Source organism: Mastigoproctus giganteus, chromosome 5, assembly GCF_048544385.1.
Source record: "Mastigoproctus giganteus isolate SK-2022 chromosome 5, ASM4854438v1, whole genome shotgun sequence".
Lineage (NCBI taxonomy): Eukaryota > Metazoa > Arthropoda > Arachnida > Uropygi > Thelyphonidae > Mastigoproctus > Mastigoproctus giganteus.
The window spans coordinates 139,176,673-139,203,043 of NC_143579.1; the positions used below are offsets into that span (position 1 = coordinate 139,176,673).

General features: G+C 37.0%; 2 protein-coding genes across 2 annotated transcripts in view; both read left to right on the forward strand.

Annotated features, from left to right (window-relative positions):
- Positions 1-9,950, forward strand: part of LOC150085728 (uncharacterized) — a 116,612-nt gene extending 106,662 nt beyond the window's left edge. Inside the window, exons 6-7 of the mRNA XM_090374666.1 lie at positions 9,730-9,856; positions 9,916-9,950. Coding sequence (XP_090230792.1) covers positions 9,730-9,856; positions 9,916-9,950 — 162 coding nt within the window. The remainder of the gene's footprint in view (positions 1-9,729; positions 9,857-9,915) is intronic.
- The window catches only part of LOC150085729 (uncharacterized), a 155,528-nt gene continuing 138,990 nt past the window's right edge, over positions 9,834-26,371 (forward strand). Inside the window, exon 1 of the mRNA XM_090373465.1 lies at positions 9,834-10,675. Within this exon, the coding sequence (XP_090229591.1) occupies positions 9,961-10,675 (715 nt within the window). The 5' untranslated portion in view covers positions 9,834-9,960. The remainder of the gene's footprint in view (positions 10,676-26,371) is intronic.

Consider the following 26,371-nt stretch of genomic DNA (forward strand, 5'->3'; position numbering starts at 1 on the left):
CTAACTTACCTAATTCTGTAATTCTTTATAACAGTAAAAATTCTGTTGTTTACTGTCCCCTCTCAGAGCCTTATAGACCTAAATTGGTACCCATCTAAGGTGCATGGCTACCAATCTTTTGTAGCCCACATAAGGCAATGATGTATGGTCGCCCTTTTGCTGATCTCACCATGCAGGTTGCCCATCTTTGGACCCTTGGAATTAGCTCAGTGTCTTTTTTTAGATGAGGTCTTTGTACTTGGACACAGTGTTACAGGTGAGGTCTTAATTTGCCTAATACAGTGGAATTATACGACCTTCCTAGCTCTACAAGTTACTGGTCAATAAATCAAGAGGGGTGACATGGGCTTTCCTGCCCTGTTTATGCTGCTCAGAGAAATTCATATTTGACTGTATCATAAATCCTAGATCTCTTTCTTCCTCTACTGTTTTTAATTCAACCCCACCAAACAGGTAGGTTATTTTGAGGTTACTATTTTCCAAGTGTTAAGAAAACATAGCTGCCACTTTTCTGATCACCCTTGCCTATTCAAATCATCTTTAAGGATTTGCTTGTCACTAATCATTAATGACTTTTCCAACCATCATCTGCCAATTTTGACATCATGCCCTCAATTCCTGTGTCTATGTTGTTTATAAAAACCAGAAACATCAGTGGTACAAGAGCCGATCTTTGGGGTCTGAGAATTTCTGAAAATTATACCAATCTAAAGAATAATCCACTAATCACAAGCCTCTGCCTTCTGCACTTCAGCCAACCTGTAATTCATGTTAGAATCTTGCCAGTAATCTTAGCATGTTCACTGAGTCAAATGCCATGCTAAAAGTATTCAAATAAACTTCATTTGAAACTGTTCCCTACATCCAGTTCTTCACCCTGTGTAAAAACAGCTTACCAGGTAGGTTAAACATTATTTTCTCTTAGTAAAGCTGTGTTGTGTTTCTTCAGGATGCCATTTTTATCTAAATATCCCTGGATTGCACTTTAATCATTCTTTGCCTCCAAGATTTTCCCCACCACCGAAGTCAGGCTAATCAGTCTGTAGTTACTGACTTCACTCTTACAACCACCTTTATGTATAGGATGGCACTTCTCCAGTCTAAACAAATCTCTCCCAAGACCAGAATGCCCTCATAATTAACCTCAGTGATTCAATGCACTCTACTGCCACCCTCTCCCAAGATTATTGGTTATATGCCATCAACTCCAGTAATCTTACTGCACTTTAAGTTTGAAAGTTTTTCTAATAAACAGTCGCCTATAATTTCAAAATCACTAATTTCATAGGTCTTAGCTTTGCTTATACAGAATCTACTCACACAAAAGGTTTTTCATCAGTAAGGCTCAATGTGAAGTACCTATTTAATTCATTTGCAACATCAGCTGGGTTATCTTAGACTTTCCCACATGCAGTATACCAGGGTCATCTGATCTGATTTATTTTTGACTTTGTATTCACGTACGTGAAAAACTCCTTGCCCTCATTCTTTGCTCCCTTAGGCTGTGCTTTCTCATACTCAGTCTTGGCTAGCCTAACTTTTTCTGTAGTACTATTACAGATCAGTTTGGCTGTTATAGGCTTTAATACTTTTTATTGCTCTTAACTTTCCCATGACATCTTTTTCTGTTCTATTAACTGGCCAGCTCCATTTTCATCCATCTCAACATCCTCCTTGTTCTATATTTTCTTAATGGTGTGTATGCTTTCATGGTTTCTGTGATTACTGCTTCCAAATAATTCTAATATACTCGTCCACCCTATGATAGTCCACCCAATTAATAGATCCCATGTTGTGCTTTAAACTGTCAGTCCTTTTTTATGAAATTAAAAACCATGCCTTTACCTTTAATTACCACAGTATCTTTCTTCGTGTTTCAATTAATGACTGTATGATATCACTACCTGCCAATAGTTTCTGTTTTGTAAGCCTAATGATATCATCTGAATTGCGAGCATTGATGAGGTCTAGCATATTTTTACCTCTAGTATTTTTTCTAAAATACTGGTACAAATAATAAGAATATAGTTTATTTAAAAATTTTGTTCCCATTGTGAGTTTCCCTACCACTTATTCCTATCAGTTAGGAGTGAGTTGAAATAACTCATAATAAGACATTCACACTTTCTTGCATATTCCATCTGCATACATTAGCATTAGCATTAGTAGAGGCATTTGATGCAAGAAAGCAAGCTTATGCAGCATCAGCCAAAAAAAAAAAAAAAAAAAAACCACTTCCACTTCACCCCTCTGTTCGTTCAAAATACTTGTCCAGCTGAGCCTTAAACTTATTTAGGCTATCAACCTCCACCACAAGGGATGGCAGTCTGTTCCACCAACCAACCACCCGCTGGCTAAAGGCAAATTTCCGCACGTCTATCCTACATCTGTCTTTCCTCAATTTGAATTTATGCCCTCTCAGGTGATTTTTCTGAGCTAGAGGAAGAATCCCATCAGCATTGAGCATGCTTAAACCATTCAAGGCTTTATATGCCTCTATCAGATCACCTCGCTGGTGCCTAGTCTCCAGACACTGTAATTTGCAAAACTTAAGCCTTTCTTCGTAAGAGCACCCCTTTGTTCCATTCACTAATCTTGTTGCCCTTCTCTGTACTCGTTCCAGCAGCTCTACATCCTTCTTGAAATGAGGCCTCCAGACCTGTATACAGTACTCTAGGTGTGGCCTGACCATTGCCTTATACAATGGAATAATCACCTCCTTATCCCTGCTGGAAAAATTCCTGTATATCATTGACAATACTCCATGAGCTACTCTTGCAGCCCATCTGCACTGCTCAGAGAACTTCATATCTGCCTGCACAATCACCCCCAAGTCCCTTTCATTCTCTACCACTGTCAGTGTAGTACCACAGAGTTGATACGTTGCTCTGGGGTTGCTTTTTCCCATGTGTAGTACTTTACATTTGTCAATGTTAAACTTCATTTGCCACCTCTCAGCCCATCTGCTCAACCTTTCCAGATCCTGTTGCAGCAGCATAGTGTCAGTAGTGTCCTTGACAACCCTGCCAACCTTTGTATCATCTGCAAACTTGGACATTAAGCTTGATATACCATCATCAATATCATTTATAAATACAGAAAACAATAATGGACCCAACACTGAGCCCTGAGGGACTCCACTAATAACATTAGTCCACGATGAGCAGTGTCCATTGATTACCACTCTCTGTCTTCTCCCCCTCAACCACCCCTTTATCCATAGCAGCAATTTGCCTCCAATGTCACACTGCTCCAATTTGTGTAGCAGTCTTCCATGCGCAACAGTATCAAAAGCCTTTCTAAGATCCAAGTATATAATATCAAAGTTATTCCCTGCATCCAGTTCTTTTGTGACTGCATCATAGTATCCAATCAAGTTGGTCAGGCAAGACTTCCCCTTAACAAAACCATGCTGTGTCTGAGCTATAACTGAAGTCTTGTCTAAATGATCCTGCAGTGCTTCTTTAACCAGTGCCTCCATTAATTTTCCTGGAACAGAAGTTAAGCTCACAGGTCTATAATTACTTGTGTCAGCCTTTGATCCTCCTTTGTGAATTGGGGTCACATTTGCACATTTCCAGTCTATGGGTACCTCCCCTGAGTCCAAGGAAGCTCTCATAATTATGGCTAAGGGTTTGCTTACTTCCTTTGCTGCCTCCTTTAATATAACTGGATAGATCCCATCCACCCCGGGTGCCTTTCTTGTGTTTATCTTCAACAGTTTCTCCTCCACTTTACTCCCAGTTATTTCAAGATTCTGTAGCTTACTGCTAGAGTTGAATACACCTCTGGCATTCCCCTTGCTGAATAACTCCTCATGTGTGAATGTCGATGCAAAATATTCATTTAGTTTGTTAGCTACCTGAGCAGGATCATCAACAGTTGACCCATCAATATCAAGTGGACCAATCTGATTCATCCCCTTCCTTCTAGAGTTTACATAAGTAAAGAACTCTTTGCTGTTTTTCTTTGCATCCCTTGCCAAGGATTTCTCGTAATCTGCCTTCGCCTGCCTAACCTCCTTTGTAACTTGGTTGCATATCAACTTGTATCTATCATAGGCTTCTGTGTCATGTGTTAATTTGTAAGTATCCCATGCATTTTTCTTCTCTGCCATATGCCTCATTAGTTCATCTGACATCCATTTTGGCCTAAACCTTGAACAATATTTCTTAGTTGGTATGTAAAGCCTAGTAGCTTCCAAGATAAGTTCTTTGAATGCTTCCCATTTTGAATTTCCTATTGGTAAGATCATCAGTTGGTCCCACTGTATAGAATTTAAATACTGTCTCAGTCCATCGTAGTCGCCTTTACGGAAGCAATAACCCTTCCCTTTACCCCTAATGGTAGTTACCTCTTTGAGTAAATCCCACTTCAGCACACTGTGATCACTGCCACCTAGTGGTTCATTTATCTGCAGATTCTTAATGCATGAAGAATCACTGCTGATAATCAAATCAAGAGTATTACTCCCTCTAGTTGCCTCCCGAACATGCTGATGTAGAAAACAATCATCCAATAAATCCACAAAAGCCCTGCTAGTGTGTGAGTAACCAGCCCCCAAATTCCAGTCAATATCTGGGAAATTAAAATCTCCCATTATAAGACTCTCTAATTTACTGGCCCACTCTATTTCCCTGTACAGTTCCTTATTATACTCATCAGAGTCATTAGGCCTATAGCACACTCCTACTCTCAATTTTGATCTCCCAATGCTTATGTCACACCAAACTGACTCAACACTGCACTGTCCAGCGATGTCGACTGGCTTCACTTCCTTGGTTTTTATGTGTTTCTTAACTAATAGCATAACCCCTCCCCCCTTCCTATCCTGTCTATCCTTTCTGTAGACGTTGTACTCCCCAAATTGCATTTCTGCATCCCTTATATCTGTGTGACACCACGTCTCTGATATCCCAACAATATCTGCCTTTGATGTTTTGAGCAATACCTCAAATTCATCAAATTTATTTACTAAACTCCTAGCATTGGTGTACACGCAAGTATACCTGCACCTGTTTCTATTCTTAGCTACCCTAACACAACCCATGTGTTTACTTGTACCGCAATGGCTCCCAGCAGTCTCTGAAATACCATGCATCTTGTTTTTCAGGCTTCTGCTCATTCTAATAGAAGCAGTGCAAGAATCTCTTTCACCTCTGCCAGTGGCTACTGTCAATCTATTGGTCTTTGTCTCCCCCCAAGCTAGCAGTTTTCCGACCCACCTAACACTGCCTCGATAGCATCAGCAAATATTCTTGCACCCTTTCTATTTAAGTGTATCCCATCCCTGTAGAAGCAATCTCTCCTGTTAACAAGTACAGTCCAGGCTGAAAAAAATTCTACCCCTTGAGCCTTGCACAATCTTTCCAGGGCCGAATTGATCGACAAGGCTCTCATCATATACTCCCTCCTATCGTGTCTGGGCAGCATTGCAGACACTTTCAAATTCAACCCTAATTCTCGGCTTTTGTTCAACAGTGACCTGTACTTGTTAAGTAATTCTGCTGGTCTCCTACTCTTAATATCGTTAGTGCCAACGTGTACAACTATATCACCTTTTGTGCCCTTAAAAGATGATATTTGCTCTACAACGTCATCAACCTTTGCCCCTGGCAGACATACCCTGGTCCTGTTCCACCTATCTTTTTTACAAAGCATGTTCCCCGTTTCCCTGACAATAGAGTCACCAACAACTACTAGTTCCTTCGGGACCAGCGCATTCTGCCTTGGGGGTTGTCTCTGTGTCACGCGATGCCCAAGTGCAAGCTCTGGCGTTGATGTGGGCAGCTGAGAGCTTGATGGGCCCCTCAATTTAGTTTCTTCGAGGGCATCCACCCTGTCCTTCAAGCTCTCATATAGGCCCACAAGAACGCCGAGTTGTTGCCTGATATCGATACACTCCTTGCATCGCGCACACACAAAGACATCCCCCTTGGCAGTATCATGTCCCGTACCCGATTGCTCTGCAAACATCAAGCAAACAGTGCATTTTATAAGGCTGTGAGTCAGAGGACAACTGCCCCCCTCAGTTCTGCTCTGAGCCACAGCGCTTCCATTAGCTTGAGCCTTTTGCTTTGCTGCTCTGGTCTGAGTCATGATTCTATTAATTTATTAATTAATTATGTTATGTTATTAATTATGTTAAATATAATTAATTATATTATGTTTGTAATCTAAGTCGTTATATGTATTTATTTAAACGTACAATTTAACTCCTAACGAAGTTCAACTAACGCTATCTAGTACGGCATACAACTATCGTATCACAATGGCGGGAAAATTACGAACGGTACCGGAGTTGAAACACGTGGAAACCTTTACCGATACTTTTATGCAATTACAAGGCCGAGTAAAGAATAATTACACCAAGTTAATCAGAAAATCACAAAATAATGTTATACTACTAAATTTAAATCAAAAGTTTTAGAAAAACAATAATATCAAATCAATAAATAAGAAAAATCCACTTAGCGGCTTGGAACACGACCATCTCTAGTAGCCTCGTCAGCAGACTCCGACGAGTTTCAAAAATATTTTAGTTCTTATTTTGCCCGCTAGATGGCGCCACTTATTTTCGGCATTAAATATTTAAATTTTATTTTTGCTTTACCTAGGCTCGAACCCATGTCATTGCTACTGGTGGTCCTGTGCTTATCCCCACGGCTACCCTTTCAGTTAAATTTTTTTTTTTTTTACTTTACCCAGGTGCGAACCCATGTCATTGCTACTGATGGTCCGGTGCTTATCCCCACGGCTACCCTTTCAGTTCAATTCAGTTCAAATCAATATACTACAAGATACTCTTCAGAATCTTGTAGTATATTGATTACTTCCACCCTTGTTATACCTTTGCTTTCAACTACCTCACACCATGCAGATTCTATGCTGGAAGGTGTAACTTCTGACTCAGGAAAAGCTGTTTTTCACTCAGACCTCTTGATAAGAAGCTTGGTCCCGCCACCGTCCCTTCTATCTTTCGTATTCTTCCTGAATATAGTACATATTATACTTAAACTCGTCGTCCCCAATTTTTGGATGACACCACATTTCTGTTAGCCCTATTATGTTAGGATAGCTAATGCTATCCTAACATAATTCGAATTTGCTCATATTATTGGCAATTCTCTTGACATTACTGTAGATACAATTAAGACTAAGTATTCTTCTGTAGTTTACTTCCCTGACACACCCTTGAAGTTATTTAAGCTTGTTTCCCTAGCTCTAGCTTCCCACTAATTTGAAATGTTGCCACCTTCAGAATATCTTGCCAGTATTGGCTGTTACAGCAACAATCAAGAATTCTTGAGATGTGTGCAATCATTACGTTGGTCCATATCATCAGATTAACATGTGTCTGTATTACCCTTTTCTTTCCTAACTAGCAGTTTCCCTGAAACCTTTAGGTGTCCATGGTGATACTGGAAAAAACGTTTGCACCACTTTTGTTAAAATGAATAACATCTCTACAAAATAGATTACCTACAAGTGTAGGTTACACTGATAAAAACATTTTCCCAAAAAGCTTTGCACAATCCCTATAGTCTTGAGTTATCCACAGTGCTTTCAACATAGTAGCATTAGCAGTAGAGGCATATGATGCAAGAAAGCAAGCTTATGGAGCATCAGCTAAAAAAAAAAAAAAAAAAAAAAACACGCTCCCATTTCACCCCTCCGTTCGTTCCAAATACCTGTCCAGCTCAGCATTAAATTTATTTAGGCTATCAACCTCCACAACAAAGGATGGAAGTCTGTTCCACCAACCAACCACCCGCTGGCTAAAGGCAAACTTCCACACATCTATCCTACATCTGTCTTTTCTCAATTTGAATTTATGCCCTCTCAGGTGATTATTCTGAGCAAGAGGAAGAATCCCATCAGCATCCTACTGCATCTGGACAGAACTGTAGACAGACATATATTCTGACCTAACTTATGGCATGTTTTCAGCACAGTTCTATATTTATCTAGTACAGTCAGTCCTCGTATAGCACGATAGTTGTGTTCCTAGAAACCCTCATGCAATATGAACAACAGGCCCTATGGGAAAAATAGGGTTAGGTACCGACCACCCAAGATTGAACACATAGTGGTAACCAAAACATTACCAAACAATAAATAATCTTAATAAAATACGTATGTATTTTATTATGACTATTACGTAATAAAATATTGCTAATGCTTTTGCTTCTATCGTAAGAAAACTTGTTTTTTGTTTGATTTTCTATCCAAACAGATGACAGCCGTTCCATCTCTTCCAATTCTTTGTGTCTTAATCTAATGGATTTTAATTACACTTTGAGTTGCTCCTGCTATCAAAGTTATTTTTATTTTCTCTGCATTCTTTGTAATTCTCGGCGTTGCCTCATTTAGGTCTGTAGCACGTGCAATATCACATGGTCTTTCATTTCACTCAAAGCGTTTCACAAATTCATATTTTTTTCTCTATTGACAGAGGCGGACCATAAACGCTAGTATGAGGCCACTATAAATTTTCCACTATGAACACCTCACATTTTACTAAAGCACATTTCTAGGGGTTACTACTATAAAACAATAAAAACAATTTCCAGTTGCATTCCTGCTAGTGGAATCTGTTATAAACTGGTAGTAAACTTGATCTAATTGCATTTGCGATAATACCGATAGCTGGAATTGTGTGGGTTTTTACGTTATTATGGTGAAATGTTTCCCCTTCACTGATATAAAAAAAACATAAATACATTTTCAGAATTTTCTCTTCATTCCTATCGTGTTGCGTTCGGTTGGGGTGGTTCAGCTGTCATTCGACTGCCATTTCTTGTAAACACAAAGTCGAATCATGCATAAGCGAATTCGGTTCGTGTTATATAAGATATCGTTCCCCTATTTATAAATCTTGTATGATCGAATTCGTGTAATGTAAACACGTGTTATACGAGGACTGACTGTACCTGTTAAGGCTATTATATATATTAAGGCAAGCACCTATTTCTTTAGTGACTCAAATTCTTCTAGTAACACACTAAGTTTTAATTTCGCAAGGTTGTTACATTATTAAAACTTAAGGCTAAACTTTAAAAAAAAAAAGCATTCTTCCTATTAAGTTTATTTTACATTTAAATAGTGCTATAATTGATGCTGGTTCATGCAGTTCAGTCACCATTCTGTGAAATATTCCACCAAAAATGAGCACTTATGTACATTTCAATATTTTAATGCACTTTAAATAAAAAGAAAATACATCCAGCATACCTATACTAAAAACAAATTTTTTATGATGTAACAAATTTGAATTTTTTTTTTTTTTTTTTTTTCTGGTTATAAGTGAAATAAAGTTTATACCAATTTAGCATCCTGCCAATTTCTTATCCATTCCAGAGGTTTCTTTTATATAATAAAGGTTTAAAAACAGTGTTTTCAATAAATGACATTAACTTTTTACCAATGCCATTTGTTGAAAGGAGTGCAGTACCAAAGCAATTCATAGCTAGGCCAGTTTTTCCACAGTCAACATTAACCATTGCATTTATTGAGTAGTTTGGACCTGCTGGTCATGAAAGTGCATATGTGCAAGAAAAGATAGATTCCTGTTAAACTTTCATGACTATTACAATTAGACCTTTAAAAAAAAATGTTTTTCATATCTTAAAAGTTTAGATTCTTTGTTTTTTTTCATTTTTTTTGTATTATCTTCAAAGTTGAAAAAATTCACCATTTTAAGATATATAACATTTCTTTTCTTTTCAGTTATCAGAAAATTTGACTTATTTCTGTCCCAAGAATGTCCATCCAAAGCAGTATGTTCAAATTATTAAAAATTCAATAAAAACTTATCACTTCTGGATGCATAAGGTTCAGAGATTATCATTAACTAGTTTGCCTTGGGGAAAAGCCATTTTAATTGGCAGTCATCGCATTAATACCTTTGAGCAGTTGAAACAACCCAATCCAACAAAAGGCTTGTGTGAAAATACAAAAATGGATATTGAATGGTTCAGATCCTGTCCAGTTCAAGTGGTCACTTCTTTGCAAGAAGAGACTTCACCTGCTTTGGAACAGTTAAGAAGTTTTCCTGACATTCAAGAAGATAATACACATGTGTTAAACCGAAAGAGGAAGTTTGAGTTTTCATCAAATAGCAACATATCCCAGTCTCAGGTGATATCTCACGATGGAATAAATGGTAGTAAGAAGAGTGCTCCCTATCCTGGAAATAACGGCTATAACACTGAGCAAAATGATCAGACACCCAGGGAAACAGAAACTGATATAACAAAATGCAGTCAAGATATACAGGTTACATATACAAGGATGCATTCAGATTGTGATACAGAGCGTACCAGATGGTCAGATGCATCTGAGTTACCTGATACAGAGAACTCTGCAGGGAACATAGAACCATTATCAGAAGATTCTCTGCATATTAATAGAAATGCATTGTTGCTACATGCAAAACGACAACTTTTTTCAGGAGACAATGGTACAGCAATGGATTCTGCCCCTTCATCCTCACCGCAGACTACAGACCATGAGAATAATACTACACACCTGAGCATCCCTTTGTTACCCTCAAAATGCTATGAAGCATCATTAAAAGAAGATAGTCATAAAATTAATTCGTTAAGGGACCAGGTGAGCCTTCAGATCCCAAGTGTAATTCATGAAGTAATAAACCTGTCTCCCGAGATTTTGGGCAAGTAATTTTGAACATTTAATTCCAAGTTATTCAATTATTATGGATTTGTTTATATTCGTTATATGTAATTTAACTCAGTCTACTGAAGTAGGATCAAAAAGTTTGAGGACTGATTTTTTTTATAAAAATATCTGAATATCAAAAAAGAGAAAATTTATTTTTCATTTTATTTTTACCCCAAGGAAACAAAAATTAAAGGTTATATTATAGGTTATAATTTATAATAAATTGTGACCTATTCGAATTATAGGTTAACTACAATGTCTAAAATTTTGTATAATGGTGGCATTTACATTGCACATGTAGTAGTAGTAATAGAGGCACGAGATGCAAGAAAGCATAAGCTCATATGCAAATAATAATAATAAAATAATAATAATAAATAAAAATAAATTCAAAAAACCCGGTAAAAGTTTGTCCAGTTCCTCCTTGAATTTATTTAAGCTATCAACTTCCACAACGACAGATGAAAGGTTATTCCAGCTTATTAACCACCCGCTGGCTAAAAGCAAATTTCCGCACATCTATTCTACAACTGTCTTTCCTCATTTGAATTTATGCCCTCTCAGGTTCTTAATCTGAGCAAGTGGAAGAATCCCATCAGAATTCAGCGTGCTCAACCCATCCAAGGCCTTATACACCTCATTCAGATCACGTCGCAGGTGCCTAGTCTCCAGCTGCTACAATTTGCAGAATTTAAGCCTTTCTTGATAAGAGGGCCCCTTTGTTCCCCTCACCAATTTTTTTGCCCTTCTCTGTACATGCTCAAGCAACTCTATATCCTTCCTAAAACGAGGCCTCCAAACTTGTAGACAGTACTCAAGGCATGGTCTGACCATTGCCTTCTACAAACGGATAATCACCTCCTTTTCCCTGCTAGTAAAATTCCTGTATATCATTGACAATACCCCATGACTTGCTCTGACAGCTAGTCTGCATTGCTCAAAAGACTTCATATCCAACTGCACATCACTCCCAGGTCTTTTTTCATTTTCTACCACCCTAAGTGTAGTACCACACAGTTGGGACATTCATCTGGAGTTACTTCTACCCATATGCAGTACTTTGCATTTGTCAGTGTTAAACTTCAGTTGCCATTCTCAGCTCATCTGCCCAAATGTTCTAGATCCTGTTGCAGTAGCACACTGCCATTACTGTCATTAACAACCCCGCCAACCTTTGTATCATCTGAAAACTTCGACATTAAGCCTGATATATATATATATACAGTAGGATGTTGGTTATCCTGAATAATTTGAAAGGCTGATCTTTCTTCTTTTTTTATTAACGGTAGTACAGTAAGCTTCACGTTTGCAAATTGAATTTTGATTATAATAAGCGAAAGATCAAGTTTATTACCTGTTTATAACAGATTGTACAAAAAAAAAGCCCAATAAACCGAAAACTGCAAATCATTTTATAGTTGTGACTTCTAGAATTCTATGTGATCTTCAGAAATATGCTTTAGAAAAATATCACAGAGACTACTGGGTTTTCTCAGAAACTATAAGTGAATTTCAGATTAGTTTAGCTCCATATTCAGTAAGAATAATAACAGCCTGAAACTGCGCGATTTATTATTTTTCTAAATTTTTTACGGTAAAATGTGAACGAAAAGAAAACGCATAGTTTAACACTGCAACAAAAAACGGGAATTATTAATAGAATTAGAAAATGTGAAAATTTAGAAAATCTCTCCAGAGTTAAATGTGGGGACTTCAACAATTTACATCAAGAAAAATTCCAATGCTATAATAGAATTTGTGTTCATTATGGATAGTGAAGGAGGATCTAGCAGGAAAAAGATGGTGTTGAAACCTGAAAATGCCACTTTAGAGAGTGCACTCACTTTATTTTATTTTATTTTATTTGTTTTCTGCAGAAGTGAAGTTTAGGTGAACCAGTGTCTGGCCCAATGTTGTGTGAAAAAGCATTGGATTTTAATCGAAAATTAATAGGTAATTAGGATTTTAAGGCAAGCACAGATTGGCTGAGAAAATTTAAACTGAGACATGTTATATGTGCACTCGACGTTCAAGGCGAGAAACTTTCTGCAGAGGAATCGGCAGCGGTGTCCTTTAAAAGTAAGTTTGCTTCAGTTATAGCAAATTATGAGAAAGAAAAAAATTATAATGTTGATGAGATGGGCTTATTATGGAAAGCATTACCGAGAAAAATCCTAGCCACTAAAAGAGAAATGCCTGCACCAAGTTTTAAGATGAGAAGAGAGCGAGTTATAATTGCTATGTGTGCAGATGTCATTGGGATGCACATTGTCTATGTTCATTATCAGTAATTCGAAAAAACATAGAGCATTTAAAAATCTTTATAATTTTCCCATTTTGTATAAAAATCATAAAAATGCCTGGATGGATGTTTCTGTTTTCCGAGATTGGTTTATAATTTTTATTTAATTAATCTAATTTAATTTAATCTTATGGTAAGATTAAATAAATTTAATCTTACCGGAAAAATTATCCAGAAAATTTTCTGGTTTGATTTTCTGGAAAATTTGGCTATCCAGAAGAGGTCTGACATCAATTATTCTGGATAACTGATGCTCTACTGTACCTTCATCAATATCATTGATAAATATACAAAACAACAGGGGACTCAACACCAAACCTTGTGGGACTCTAATAACATTAGTCCACAAAGAGCAGCGTCCATTGATTAACACTCTCTGTCTTCTTCCACTCAACCACTCTTTTATCCATTGTAGCAACTTACCCTTAATACCATATTGTTCCAATTTGTACAGTAATCTTCCAGGTAGAATTTGGGTAATAAAATTTAATTACCCAAAAATATTACCCAAATTACTCAATTAAAATAAAATTTCAGGTAACTGGTATCCTACTGTATTCAAATATATTTAAGCAGATAGCATTTATTAAAGTTATTAAAGCTTTTTTTTTTTTTTTTTGTAAATCAGCTTTCCACTTCAGAACACTTTTGTTACAGGTGAATCAAGATGAACTGTATTAACCAAGGCGTCCATATATCAAAACCATATAATAATATATCTACCAAAATATTAATTCTAATGATTAACCTAACCAAACTAAATAACCTTCGAAATAATCTTTTCAGAACTGGTCATTATTAATAAAAGTCATGTGAAGTTTGTATTTTTTAAAAATATGTTTTTAGTATAGAAGCATCGACACCTATAAGACTGTTTCATTTTAGCTAAACACTACCGAACATCTAAAATTTTAATAAACACAATGCTCTCCAATAATAGTTTTCCCATGAGAAAACGAGGAAATACATCTGAGCACATTCAAGGATTCTGAGATTATGCATACAAAAGTTGGGAAATATTAAAAAAATAATAATAATAAACACAGACACAAAAAAAAAAAAAAACTTAGCAGCACTGAACTTGTATGTTTACACTTCTGTATAACATATTCACCGCCACCCATTTCCGCAAAGAAAAATAATAAAAAAATATAAAAAATAATAGGTCCTTTATAATACAAAAAAATAATAGGACAGGCAGGAGACGCTGTAAAAACAATAAGCTCACACTTTACTAGTAATCATGAGCTCTCACAAAACACAGTATAGAAGTTAATTTTATCTATTGTAATGGTAAGGAATTTAATATTTTCATTTTTTTGAACACAGGTGTTCAATGTAATTTTGGCACAGAGACAGTAGTAGAAACGATTGTTTGAAATCATTGAAAGTGTAAAGACTCTTTTTCAACAAACAGGATATTTGAATGGTACAAGCGCTTTAAACATGCAAAACTATTTACGCTGATTCGAGATATCCTTGTTGCATCTTAACAAATAATGTTTGTTTTCCATGTAAGCATTATTAGAGTGAGTTGTCAAGTAAGAACTGAAGATTATATATGGTGCAATTAGGCCTAAGTTGCTGATGTGCTTAAAACCCTACAACAACTGTATTTATCTGTAAAAGTATCAGGCCAATTTCATGTTGTGTGGGCTACAAATCCCAGAATAACTTGGGGGGTACTCTCCACCTGAGATGAACTGATTATGGCCTTGGTTGAAGAGGACTTTGGAAATTCCTCTAGTTATTGGTGGGAGTCGAACCTGGACATATCCCAATGAACGGCATATAGTATTGTGCCAACAAAGCTGCTACAAGGGGCTGCTAATATACTGCTTGAAAAAATTAACAAAAAAAAAAGTTTTTCATGAATGTTTTATTGTGAACAGTGTTGCAAAAGGTGAATATTTGATATAATAAGCATCCTGCCATGCAAATTACGAGTATCCAATAGAATAGAAATCTATCTACCACCTTACAGACCCACACGTTATATAAATTATTTGTGCCTATAAAAACACGGGTTGCAACCACATTACTTCATTCCAATTTTTTTGCTTGCTCAATGGGATAGCCACGTCTCCAGTACTCAGAATGGCAAGTCATTCTTTTAGATGATTCTTTGAGATGGTGGGCCGTTGGACGGCAGGATTGTGTCTTCTTACCTGATCTGATATTTTAAAATTTAATAGCCCATGCAACTTTGTTTCCAAGTTTTTAACAGCAGCTCAGATGGAACACGAGTTAATTTCAAAAGAATTAGTATTACTATTAATAGGGGCAAATGATGCTAGAAAGCAAGCTTATAAAGCATCAATCAAAACAAAATCCCATTTCGCCTATTCAGCCACTAGTTTGTCTAGTTCCTCCTTGAATTATTCAAACTACCACTTCCACAACAGCAGATGGAAGCTTGTTTCAGCAACTAATCACCCATTGACTGAAGGCAAACTTAACAAAATCTATTCTGCAACCATCCTTCCTTAATTTGAATTTGTCTCCCTCGTGTGCATAGTCTGAGCAAGTGGAACAATCCCATCAGCATTGAGTTTGTTCAAGCCATTCAAAGTCTTAAACACATCAATCAGATCACCTTGCAGGTGCCTACTCTCCATACGCTGCAATTTGCAGAACTGAAGCCTTTCTTGGTAAAAGCAGTTCTTTGTTCTGCCTCACCAATCTCATTGCCCTTCTTTGTATTCCAGTTCCAGCAGCTATAAATCTTCCCTAAAATGCGGCCTCCAGACCTGTATGCAGTACTCAAGATGTGGCCTAACTTCCTTGAAAAAACTGCAGGAAAGATTCTGACAAATTATGTAGTGGCAAGAAAGCAAGCCTATATAGCATCAGCCAAAAAAAAAATACACTACACACTTTCCCATTATTACTCTACAAATTTGCCTTTCTTCCCTGAATTTATTCAAGCCATCCACTTCCACAACAACAGATGGAAGCCTGTTCCAACAATCAACCACCATCTGGCCGAAATCAAACACATCTCTCCTGCAACCATCCTTCCTCAACTTAAATTTATATATCCTGATGTTGAAACATGAGAGACAGCAATAGAAAGACTGCTGTTCACATTCAGCTTACTCAATCCATTTAAGGCCTTAGTGCCTCAATCTAACCATTGCCTTACACAGTGGGATAATCTCCTCCTTATCCTTGCTAGCAAAATTCCTGTATATCATCACAAAACCCTTTGAGCCATCAAGGGGCTTTATGAATGATATGTCCTGGCAGCCTGTCTGCACTGCTGACAGAATCACAGATGTGATTCAACACCTTCCTTCTATTGTTGATATAAGTAAAGAAACCTTTGCTGCTTTTCTTGGTATTTTTTGACAGTGATATCTCATAATCTGCCAATCTCACTTTGCTTGCTGAACCTCCATTGTTACTTGATTGCAGACTAGGTTATATCTACCATAGGCCTCTGTATCATCTGATATTTATATGCATCCTGTGCATTTTTGTTCTCTGACAACTTGTCTTAGTAGATAATTGACATCCATTTAGGCTTCTGTATTGATCAGTATTTCGTAGCTGATAGGAAAAGCCTAGTAGCTCCTGTGATTATTTCCCTGAGAGCTTCCCCTTCAGAATTTGTTGTGGGTAACATCATTAGGGTAACATCCCACTGTATAGAATTTAAAAACTGTCTGAGAACACTGTAGTCTCGTTTGCGAAAGCAAAAACCCTTCCCTTTAATCTTGATGGTAATTACACCTTTAAGTAAATCCCGCATGAAGAATCACTGCTGATAATCGGGTTAGGTGTATTTCTCTCTCTAACATGCTCCTGTAGAAAACGGTCGTCTTGTAAATCCACAAAAGGCCTGCTAGTGTGAAAGTGGCCAACCCACAAGTTCCAGTCAATATCTGGAAAGTTAATGTCCTCCCCCACCCCATTATAAAGACATTCTGATTTACTTTGACTCGTGAAAGGAAAGGGAAAAGGAGGTGGTTGTCCCTCTCTATAAGGCAATGGTCAGGCCATGCCTTGAGTACTGCATACAGGTCTGGAGGCCTCATTTTAGGAAGGATGTAGATTTGCTTGAGCGTGTACAGAGAAGAGCAACACGATTGGTGAGGGGAATGAAGGGATCCTCTTACCAAGAGAGGCTTAAGTTCTGCAAATTGCAGTGGCTGGAGACTAGGCACCTGCGCGGTGATCTGATTGAGGTCTATAAGGCCTTGAATGGGTTGAGCACGCTGAATTCTGATGGGATCCTTCCACTTGTTCAGATTACGAACCTACGGGGACATAAGTTCAAATTAAGAAAGGACTGATGTAGAATAGATGTGCGGAAATTTGCCTTTAGCCAGCGGGTGGTTAATTGCTGGAACAAACTTCCATCTGTCGTTGTGGAAGTTGATAGGTTAAATAAATTTAAGGAGGAACTGGACAGTCATTTGGAGGGAATGGTGTGATTTTTTTTTTTTTTTGGCTGATGCTGCATAAGCTCATACACTTGCTTTCTTGCATCACGTGCCACTACTACTACTACTACTACTACTACTGGCCATTGTACAGCTGGTCATTGTACTCATCAGAGTCGTTAGGCCTATAACACACTCTCATTTTTGGTTTCCCAGTGCTTGTCACACCAAACTGACTCAATATTGCACTGTCCACTCATGTCAACTGGATGCACTGCCTTAACTTTTATGTGTTTCTTAACAAACAGCATAACCCATCCTCTCTTCCTATCCTGTCTATCCTTTCTGTACACATTATATTCCCCAAATTCCAATTCTGCGTGACACCACATCTCTGATATCCCAACAATATCCACAGTTGGTGTCTTTACCAGCACTTCAAATTCATCAAATTTACTTACCATACTCCTAGCATTGGTGTAAATGCAAGTATACATGCACCTATTCTTACTTTTAGTTACCCTAACACAGCTCATGTATTTACTTGTTTCATGATGTGGTGGTCAGAAAGGAACTGGATGCAAAAGGTAATTTTGATATCCTATACTTGGATTTCAGGAAAGCTTTTGATAGTGTTGCACATAAAAGACTACGGTATGAACTGGAGCATTGTGGCACTGGGGGCAAGTTGCTGCTATGGACAAAGAGATGGTTGAGTGGGAGAAGATAGAGAGTGATTATTAACGGACACTGCTCTTTGTGGACTAATATTATTAGTGGTGTCTCCTAGTGCTTGGCCCATTGTTGTTTTCCACATTTATTAATGATATTGATGAAGTAATTACAGTAATTACAAGCTTAATGTCTAAATTTTCAGATGATACAAAGCTTGGCAGGGTGGTTAATGACCGTAATCAAGTTATGCTACTGCAAAAGATCTAAAAAAACTAGGCAGAAATGGCAGTTCAAGTTTAACATTGACAAATGCATGGTACTGCATATGGGTAGTGGTAATCCCAAATAGCATATCAATTCAGCCTAGTGGAAAATGAAAAAGACATGGGAGTAATTTTTGCAGTCTGAGTACTGCAGGCAATCTGCCAGATCATGGAGTTTTGTCGTCGATATTCAGGAACTTTGCTAGCAGGAGAAGGAAGTGAATATACCATTGTACTAGGCAATGGTTAGGCTGCATCTTGAGTATTAAATACAGGGCTGAGACTTCATTTTAGGAAGGGTGTATATATCTGCTGGAATAGGTGCAGAGAAGGTCAATGAGATATTAATGAAATAAACAAAAGGGTGGTCTTACCAAGAAAGGTTTCAGTTCTGAAAATTGCAGTGTCTTGAGACTAGGCACCTGCGAGGATATCTTACTGAGTTGTTTAAGGCTTTGAATGGATTGAGCAATCTGAATGCTGATGGCATTCTTCCTTTTGCTCAGACTACGAACATTGGAGGCAGGGGGAGCACGGATTCAAATTGAGCAAGGATAGTTATAGGATTGATGTGCAGAGATTTGCCCTCAGCCAGCAGAAGTTTGATTCTTGGAACAAACTTCCATGTGTTGTTGTGGAAATGGGTGGTTTGAATAAATTCAAAAGAATGACACATTATTGAAGGGGACGCATGGGTGATGTGGGAAGTTTTTTTTTTTTTTTATAAAGCATCATCGCTGATGCTTTATAAGCTTTATAGAATCAAGAGACAGAACTAGGCAATATGCCTAGTTCCGTCTTTATATATAGATTCTATATATAAAGATCTCTATATATATAAAGATCTCTATATATATAAAGATCTCTATATATATAAAGATTCTATATATAAAGTCCGTTCTGGACTTTATATATAGAATTAGAGACGGAACTAGGCAATATGCTAATACTATATATAGAATCAGAGACGGAACTAGGCAATCCTACGCCTGGGGAAAAAGTAATATAAGTATGCCTCAATATGTAGGTAGTCAATCTTTATGAATTTATAAAAATTACTATTGCAACGATCTATGATTTGCATATATTTATTAATAAAATAATTTAAATAATACTATGGATATAACAATACAAAAATATCAAAGAAAAAGAAACTTCCAAATATTTCTTTATATCTACAGAGACTTAGTTTCTATAAAAACTACAAAGAAAATATGTATAACTACAAAGAAATAAAAAAAAAAGTTTGTTTATATATTGAGAATAAAATCATAGAAATTAAATATTAGGAATGAAGTTCTCTGTATAACTATACAGAATACTTTTAATATTATAACATAAACTAAACATATGCAATGAAAATGTATTATTTTAATTGAATTTTTCTCGCTTTTGCCAAAGCGATAATTTATGTTTTGTGCAATGTGATTTTCAGGGGATATATTGATATGTTGATTAGTTGTTCTTATTCAGTTGTTGAACTGAAGTGATTTTTAATCAATTTAAGCTTGCTTAAGGACCTTTCACAAGAAGCTACTGTTACAGGCAGGGTAAGAAATATTCTTAATGCTAATTCTGTGTGGATAAGATTCTATTAGACAATACTCATGAAGAATTGGAGAAGTTGAAAAGGGGTTACAGATTTTATATCCTGCAGAATTGATAAATGTGATTTTGAAACTTTCCATTCTTGTTGATTTCAAATCTTTGTTGTATTTTAATGCGAGTGAAGTTCCAAATAGAAAATAAAAATCTGAAGAAAGTATTCAGTTTTTCAAATCTAGTTCTTAAGTCATTCATAAGAACATCCAAAACGTATTTAATTTCAATACAAAATTGTTGTTCGACAGATAAATTGAAACCGTTCAAAGATTCATAAAGTGCCATTCTGTTTTTTCTTTCATCTGGAAATATAGCTGTTATATCCATTTGTTTTCTGCTGTGGTAGCAGCATATCCAAAAGTATCTTGAAATTCACTTTCCTGTATTTCTTGGAGATTTTTTATCAATCTGCTTATTAATTTGGAAGAGTTACATATGCAAAGCTTCTTAACTTGCAGTATACACAGTCAATATTATGAAGAATTTTATTCCATGTAGCCAATCTGCATAAAAATGGATAGTCTATTTTGAGATATACTGATAATTGCGCATTTACAGACATATCTTCAATATTAATTAAGACCATGAATTTCTGTTATTTGTAAGAACAAAGATTTTATAGCTCGTTCTTTGGAAGACCATCTTGTGTCTGTATGCCCTTTAAGTGAAATCTTCAAAGTATTCATTAAATTTTCCCAGCAAATAGTGGAACCAGAGAAAAAAAGTAAATATTATTTGAACAACGCCAAAAAAATTTATCGTTCCACATGTAATTGATGCTCCGTATACAGCAGCTAAATGAAGACTGTGCCGAATGTGGTACAAACATTTAAATTTTTTTAAAATTTTTTTATTTTTTAAAATTATTGGATGTACTCTATGCAGTTTCAAATTCTGTCAACATTTCATCTTCGGAAAGTTTATTTAAATATCTTAGTCCCCCCCCATTGACGTTGCTACAGTCACTAGTTCTTTGAATACTGTCCAAAATGTCAGAATCACTCGGATATTCGGGTACCTTGACCATGTTCAACTATTATTGATCCTGCTCAGATAGCAAACAAACTGAACATCTACATTCACACATAAGGAGTTGGCGCCTCCGTAGCCAGGTGGGAAGAAGCAGCAGTGCGTCACACACGCATCTTGATTAGATCGGGGTTCGAGCCCGTCACCACCAAATACGGAGGATGCGGAAAGGTCAGGGAATGACCACCGCATATCCCGGAGCAATATGGCCTTAGTTGCTAATGCTCCTAAAAACCAAATAATAACAACAACATAAGGAGTTATTAAGGATTGAAAATGCCAGGTTATCAAATTGTAGCAGAGTGCTTAATGATTTTGTAATAACTGAGAGCAAAGTGGAGGAGAAATTGTTGAAGTTTAACACAAGGCACCCGGGGTGGATGGAATCTATCCAGTTATATTAAAGGAGGCAGCAAAGGAACTAAACACAAACCCTTAGCCATAATTGTGAGAGCATCCTTGGACTCAGGGGAGGTCCCCATGGACTGGAGATGTGCAAATGTATCCCCAATTCACAAAGGGGAATCGAAGGGTGACACGAGTAATTACAGACCAGTTAGTTTAACTTCTGTTCCGGGTAAAATAATGGAGTCACTAGTTAAAGATGCATTGCAGGATCATCTAGACAAGACTGCAGCAATAATTCAGACACAGCATGAGTTTGTTAAGGGAAAGTCTTGTCTGACAAATTTGATTGGATATTATGATGTGGTTACTGAGGAACTGGATGCAAAAAATAATTTTGATATCATATACTTGGATTTCAGCAAAGCTTTTGACACAATCTGCAAGAGCAGGTCATGGGGTTTTGTCAATGATATACGGGAATTTTGCACATGGAAAACTACTGTACAAATTGGGGCAGAATGGTGCTAAAGGTAAGTTGCTACAATGGATAAAAGGATGGCTGAGTAGGAGAAGACAGAGGGTGGTAATAAATGGGCGCTGCTCTTCGTGGACTAATGTTATTAGTGTAGCCCACAGGTTTCGGTGTTGGGTCCACTCTTGTTTTGTATATTTATCAGTGATATTGATGAAGGTATATCAGGCTTAGTGTCGAAGTTTGCAGATGATACAAAGGTTGGCAGGGTTGTTAATGACAGTAATGGTAGTGTGCTACTGCAGCAGGATCTAGAAAATTTGGGAAGTTGGGCTGAGAAGTAGCAACTGAAGTTTAACATTGACAAATTCAAAGTACTGCATATGGGTAGAAGTAACCCCAGAGGAATGTACCAACTGTGTGGTACTACACTTAGGGTGAAAAAGATGAAAAATGAAAAAGACCCGGGAGTAATTGTGCAGTCAGATATGAAGTTTTCTGAACAATGCAGACAGGTTGCAAGAGCAGGTCATGGGGTTTTGTCAATGATATACAGGAATTTTGCTAGCAGGGAAAATGTGGTAATTGTCCCTTTGTATAGGGCAATGGTCAGGCCACGCCTTGAGTACTGCGTACAGGCAGTGGTGAGCTGTGAATATTTTAACAGTGGGCTCGCAGTTTTTCCGACTTTCTACCCGGTAAATTTGATCGGTCATGGAAGTGACGTCATCCGCAGATTCCACCAGAAGCGCTTCTCTCCCTCGCACTACTAGTAGTGTGATTAGAGCACATGACGCATTTTTCGTGATTGGTATGATATCTCACATCAGAGGCAGATTCAGGGGGATGGACAGATGGGGCTTATTACCCCCTTTTAGTGAATGTGCAAAATGTTCCTAGGTCTATCGAAAAAAAAAAGCTTAAAAACCTGGTCATCATGCCTCTCTTTACGATGATAATTGGATACAATAGTGTCTGGAGTTCACTTTTTAGAATTCTTGAATGGTATGACATCACAATCATACTTCCTGCAGTTACTACTGCAGTAAGTATGATTGCAACAAAACAAGTATTTGTCATATGACTGTGACAATACATATATTTGTCAACAATTTATTTTTTTCGTCTCGCATTTTCGTTACATTCCATTGTTAGGTGCCCCTAACAGCTGCGTATGTCGCTTCAACTACAAAGATTGGTACTTCAATCAAAGCTTTTTTTTTTTTTTCAGAGATATTTACATATGTTGCAATCGCAAGTATACATCTCTTACTTTAGTTATCATAAATCCATTGTATCTTGTCTTCAAGAAATTATGTAAATTTGTGAATGATCAATAAAATATTTACAATAAAAAAGCTCTTTTATTTTGTAATCAATATATACAAATTAAAATACCTAAAAGAAACGCGAAGGATGTTTCATCTTCGTAAAAAAGTTGCGCGTGCTCGGCACATGCTCAACATTTTTATTCGTCTTTTTTTTTAACAATTATGGAAAATGGATAAATTTTTTTTCATGATAAAATTTTATTATTACGAATAAAGTATAACATGAAATATTTCCCATATCACAAATAACATAAAAACTATCACAAAACAATATAAAAACAAATATTACATAACAAACAAACTAGAAAAAGTACACAAAAATCACAGATTACATGAAAAAAAAAATTATTACACAAATATTCAAGAAAATTTTATTCTAAAAATTGCCATATGCAATTTACTTCTTTATTAATATTTGTTGTCGATCTTCTGCTTTGCTCAATAGTTGAGCAATGATTACAGAGGAATGATATGAACGATCTGGATCAAATTTAAGTAGTGGTTTTTCATTTAGATGTATAGTCATCATAATCTGCAACGTGTTTAATTGTCATCATTATTCATTACGCTGAAAGCTCGCTCAGCTTCGGCAGTGCTAATCACAATGGTTTCAAAGATATTTCTGGCTTTCCTAATTGAAAAGGGAATTTCACTTGATTTTGAAGATAAACTGTCTTTGACAAAATCTCTAAATCATTAATTTTTATTTCATATTTTATCAGAAAACAAATTTCTTATTCGGTTTTCACCCTCTTGCCACTGAGACGAAAGTTCTTTCATATTCCACTATTTCTGGTAGCATATGTTTAAAATTTCTTTCAATGGTATCGTTATTTAATTTAAAATCACTTTTTATTGCATTAATAACTTATCCTTTAAAGATAAAACAATGCATTTAATAACTTGTCACGTGGTACTTTTTTAAATGTGTTCTTACTTTAGAATTTGATTCCTTCAAATTCTTTCCACTTCAACATGCTCTCAATTAGCTTAATAATTTCCTATAGAATTTTTCAAATTAGCAATAGCTTTCATAGTTCAAATAACTAATTAATATGCTTTTACCATTCTGATTCTGTAAAACTTCTGAAAGGTAAGAGAGCTCCTGCAGGATGTCGATCATTAGTGCTAAATGGATACGAAATTCCAGATTAAAAGTCGGTTTAATAATCCCGAATATTTAACTTCTGATTCAAAATGTTTGCACAAAGCAGGATAATTCCTTCAACCCGCATTGTGGCCCGAACAGCGGCCGATCTTTAGTTTCCACATCAAGTTCTTTAGCAATCATCCTTAATTCGTGCTAGTTTTTTGGAGATTGGTGATCGTTTTTTTTTTTTTTTTTTAATTATTGCCTGTATGCCATTATATTTAGCATTAGCATTAGTAGAGGCATTTGATGCAAGAAAGCAAGCTTATGCAGCATCAGCCAAAAAAAAAAAAAAAAAACCACTCCCACTTCACCCCTCTGTTCGTTCAAAATACCTGTCCAGCTGAGCCTTAAACTTATTTAGGCTATCAACTTCCACGACAAGGGATGGAAGTCTGTTCCACCAACCAACCACTCGCTGGCTAAAGGCAAATTTCCGCACGTCTATCCTACATCTGTCTTTCCTCAATTTGAATTTATGCCCTCTCAGGTGATTATTCTTAGCGAGAGGAAGAATCCCATCAGCATGCTCAAACCATTCAATGCTTTATACACCTCTATCAGATCACCTCGCTGGTGCCTAGTCTCCAGACACTGTAATTTGCAAATCTTAAGCCTTTCTTCGTAAGAGCACCCCTTTGTTCCATTCACTAATCTTGTTGCCCTTCTCTGTACTCGTTCCAGCAGCTCTACATCCTTCTTGAAATGAGGCCTCCAGGCCTGTATACAGTACTCTAGGTGTGGCCTGACCATTGCCTTATACAAGGGAATAATCACCTCCTTATCCCTGCTAGAAAAATTCCTATATATCATTGACAATACACCATGAGCTACTCTTGCAGCCCGTCTGCACTGCTCAGAGAACTTCATATCTGCCTGCACAACCACCCCCAGGTCCCTTTCATTCTCTACCACTGTCAGTGTAATACCACAGAGTTGATACGTTGCTCTGGGGTTGCTGTTTCCCATGTGTAGTACTTTACATTTGTCAATGTTAAACTTCATTTGCCACCTCTCAGCCCATCTGCTCAACCTTTCCAGATCCTGTTGCAGCAGCATAGTGTCAGTAGTGTCCTTGACAACCCTGCCTACCTTTGTATCGTCTGCAAACTTCGACATTAAGCTTGATATACCATCATCAGTATCATTTATGAATACAGAAAACAATAATGGACCCAACACTGAGCCCTGAGGGACTCCACTAATAACATTAGTCCACGACGAGCAGTGTCCATTGATTACCACTCTGTCTTCTCCCCCTCAGCCACCCCTTTACCCACAGCAGCAATTTGCCTCCAATGTACACTGCTCCAATTTGTGCAGCAGTCTTCCATGTGCAACAGTATCAAAAGCCTTTCTAAGATCCAAGTATATAATATCAAAGTTATTCCCTGCATCCAGTTCCTTTGTGACTGCATCATAGTATCCAATCAAATTGGTCAGGCAAGACTTCCCCTTAACAAAACCATGCTGTGTCCGAGCTATAACTGAAGTCTTGTCTAAATGATCCTGCAGTGCTTCTTTAACTAGTGCCTCCATTAATTTTCCTGGAACAGAAGTTAAACTCACAGGTCTATAATTGCTTGTGTCAGCTTTTGATCCTCCTTTGTGACCCCAATTCACAAAGGAGGATCAAAAGCTGACACAAGCAATTATAGACCTGTGAGTTTAACTGTGATTTTAGAACATTTTCTACACAGTGAAGGGCTAGGCAAAGTTTCAAAATCTGCCAACATTTCATCTTCGTAAAGTTTATATAATATCTTAGTTGCCTCAATCTCCTCCCCCCCTCTACATTGCTACTCTCACTAGTTCTTTGAATTCAGTGCAGAATGTCGGAATCACACAGATATTCAGCTACTGTGACCATGTAAACATAGACAGGAGAAATTTACTGGAAGGCACTTATCCGAAAAACATATGCCCATTTGTTGGAGTAAAGGGGAACCACAACACAGGTTGACCAGAAGCTATAATCCTTGTCGAGAATCTTCTTAATCCTCTGACTGGCTATGGAAAGCATATTGACTAGCGCGACTTCATAAGTTTTACGGACACCACTAACATTATGAAACGGTAATCCCTTTCACCCTTAATTTGCACTTTCTAATTACCTAAATTGCATAAA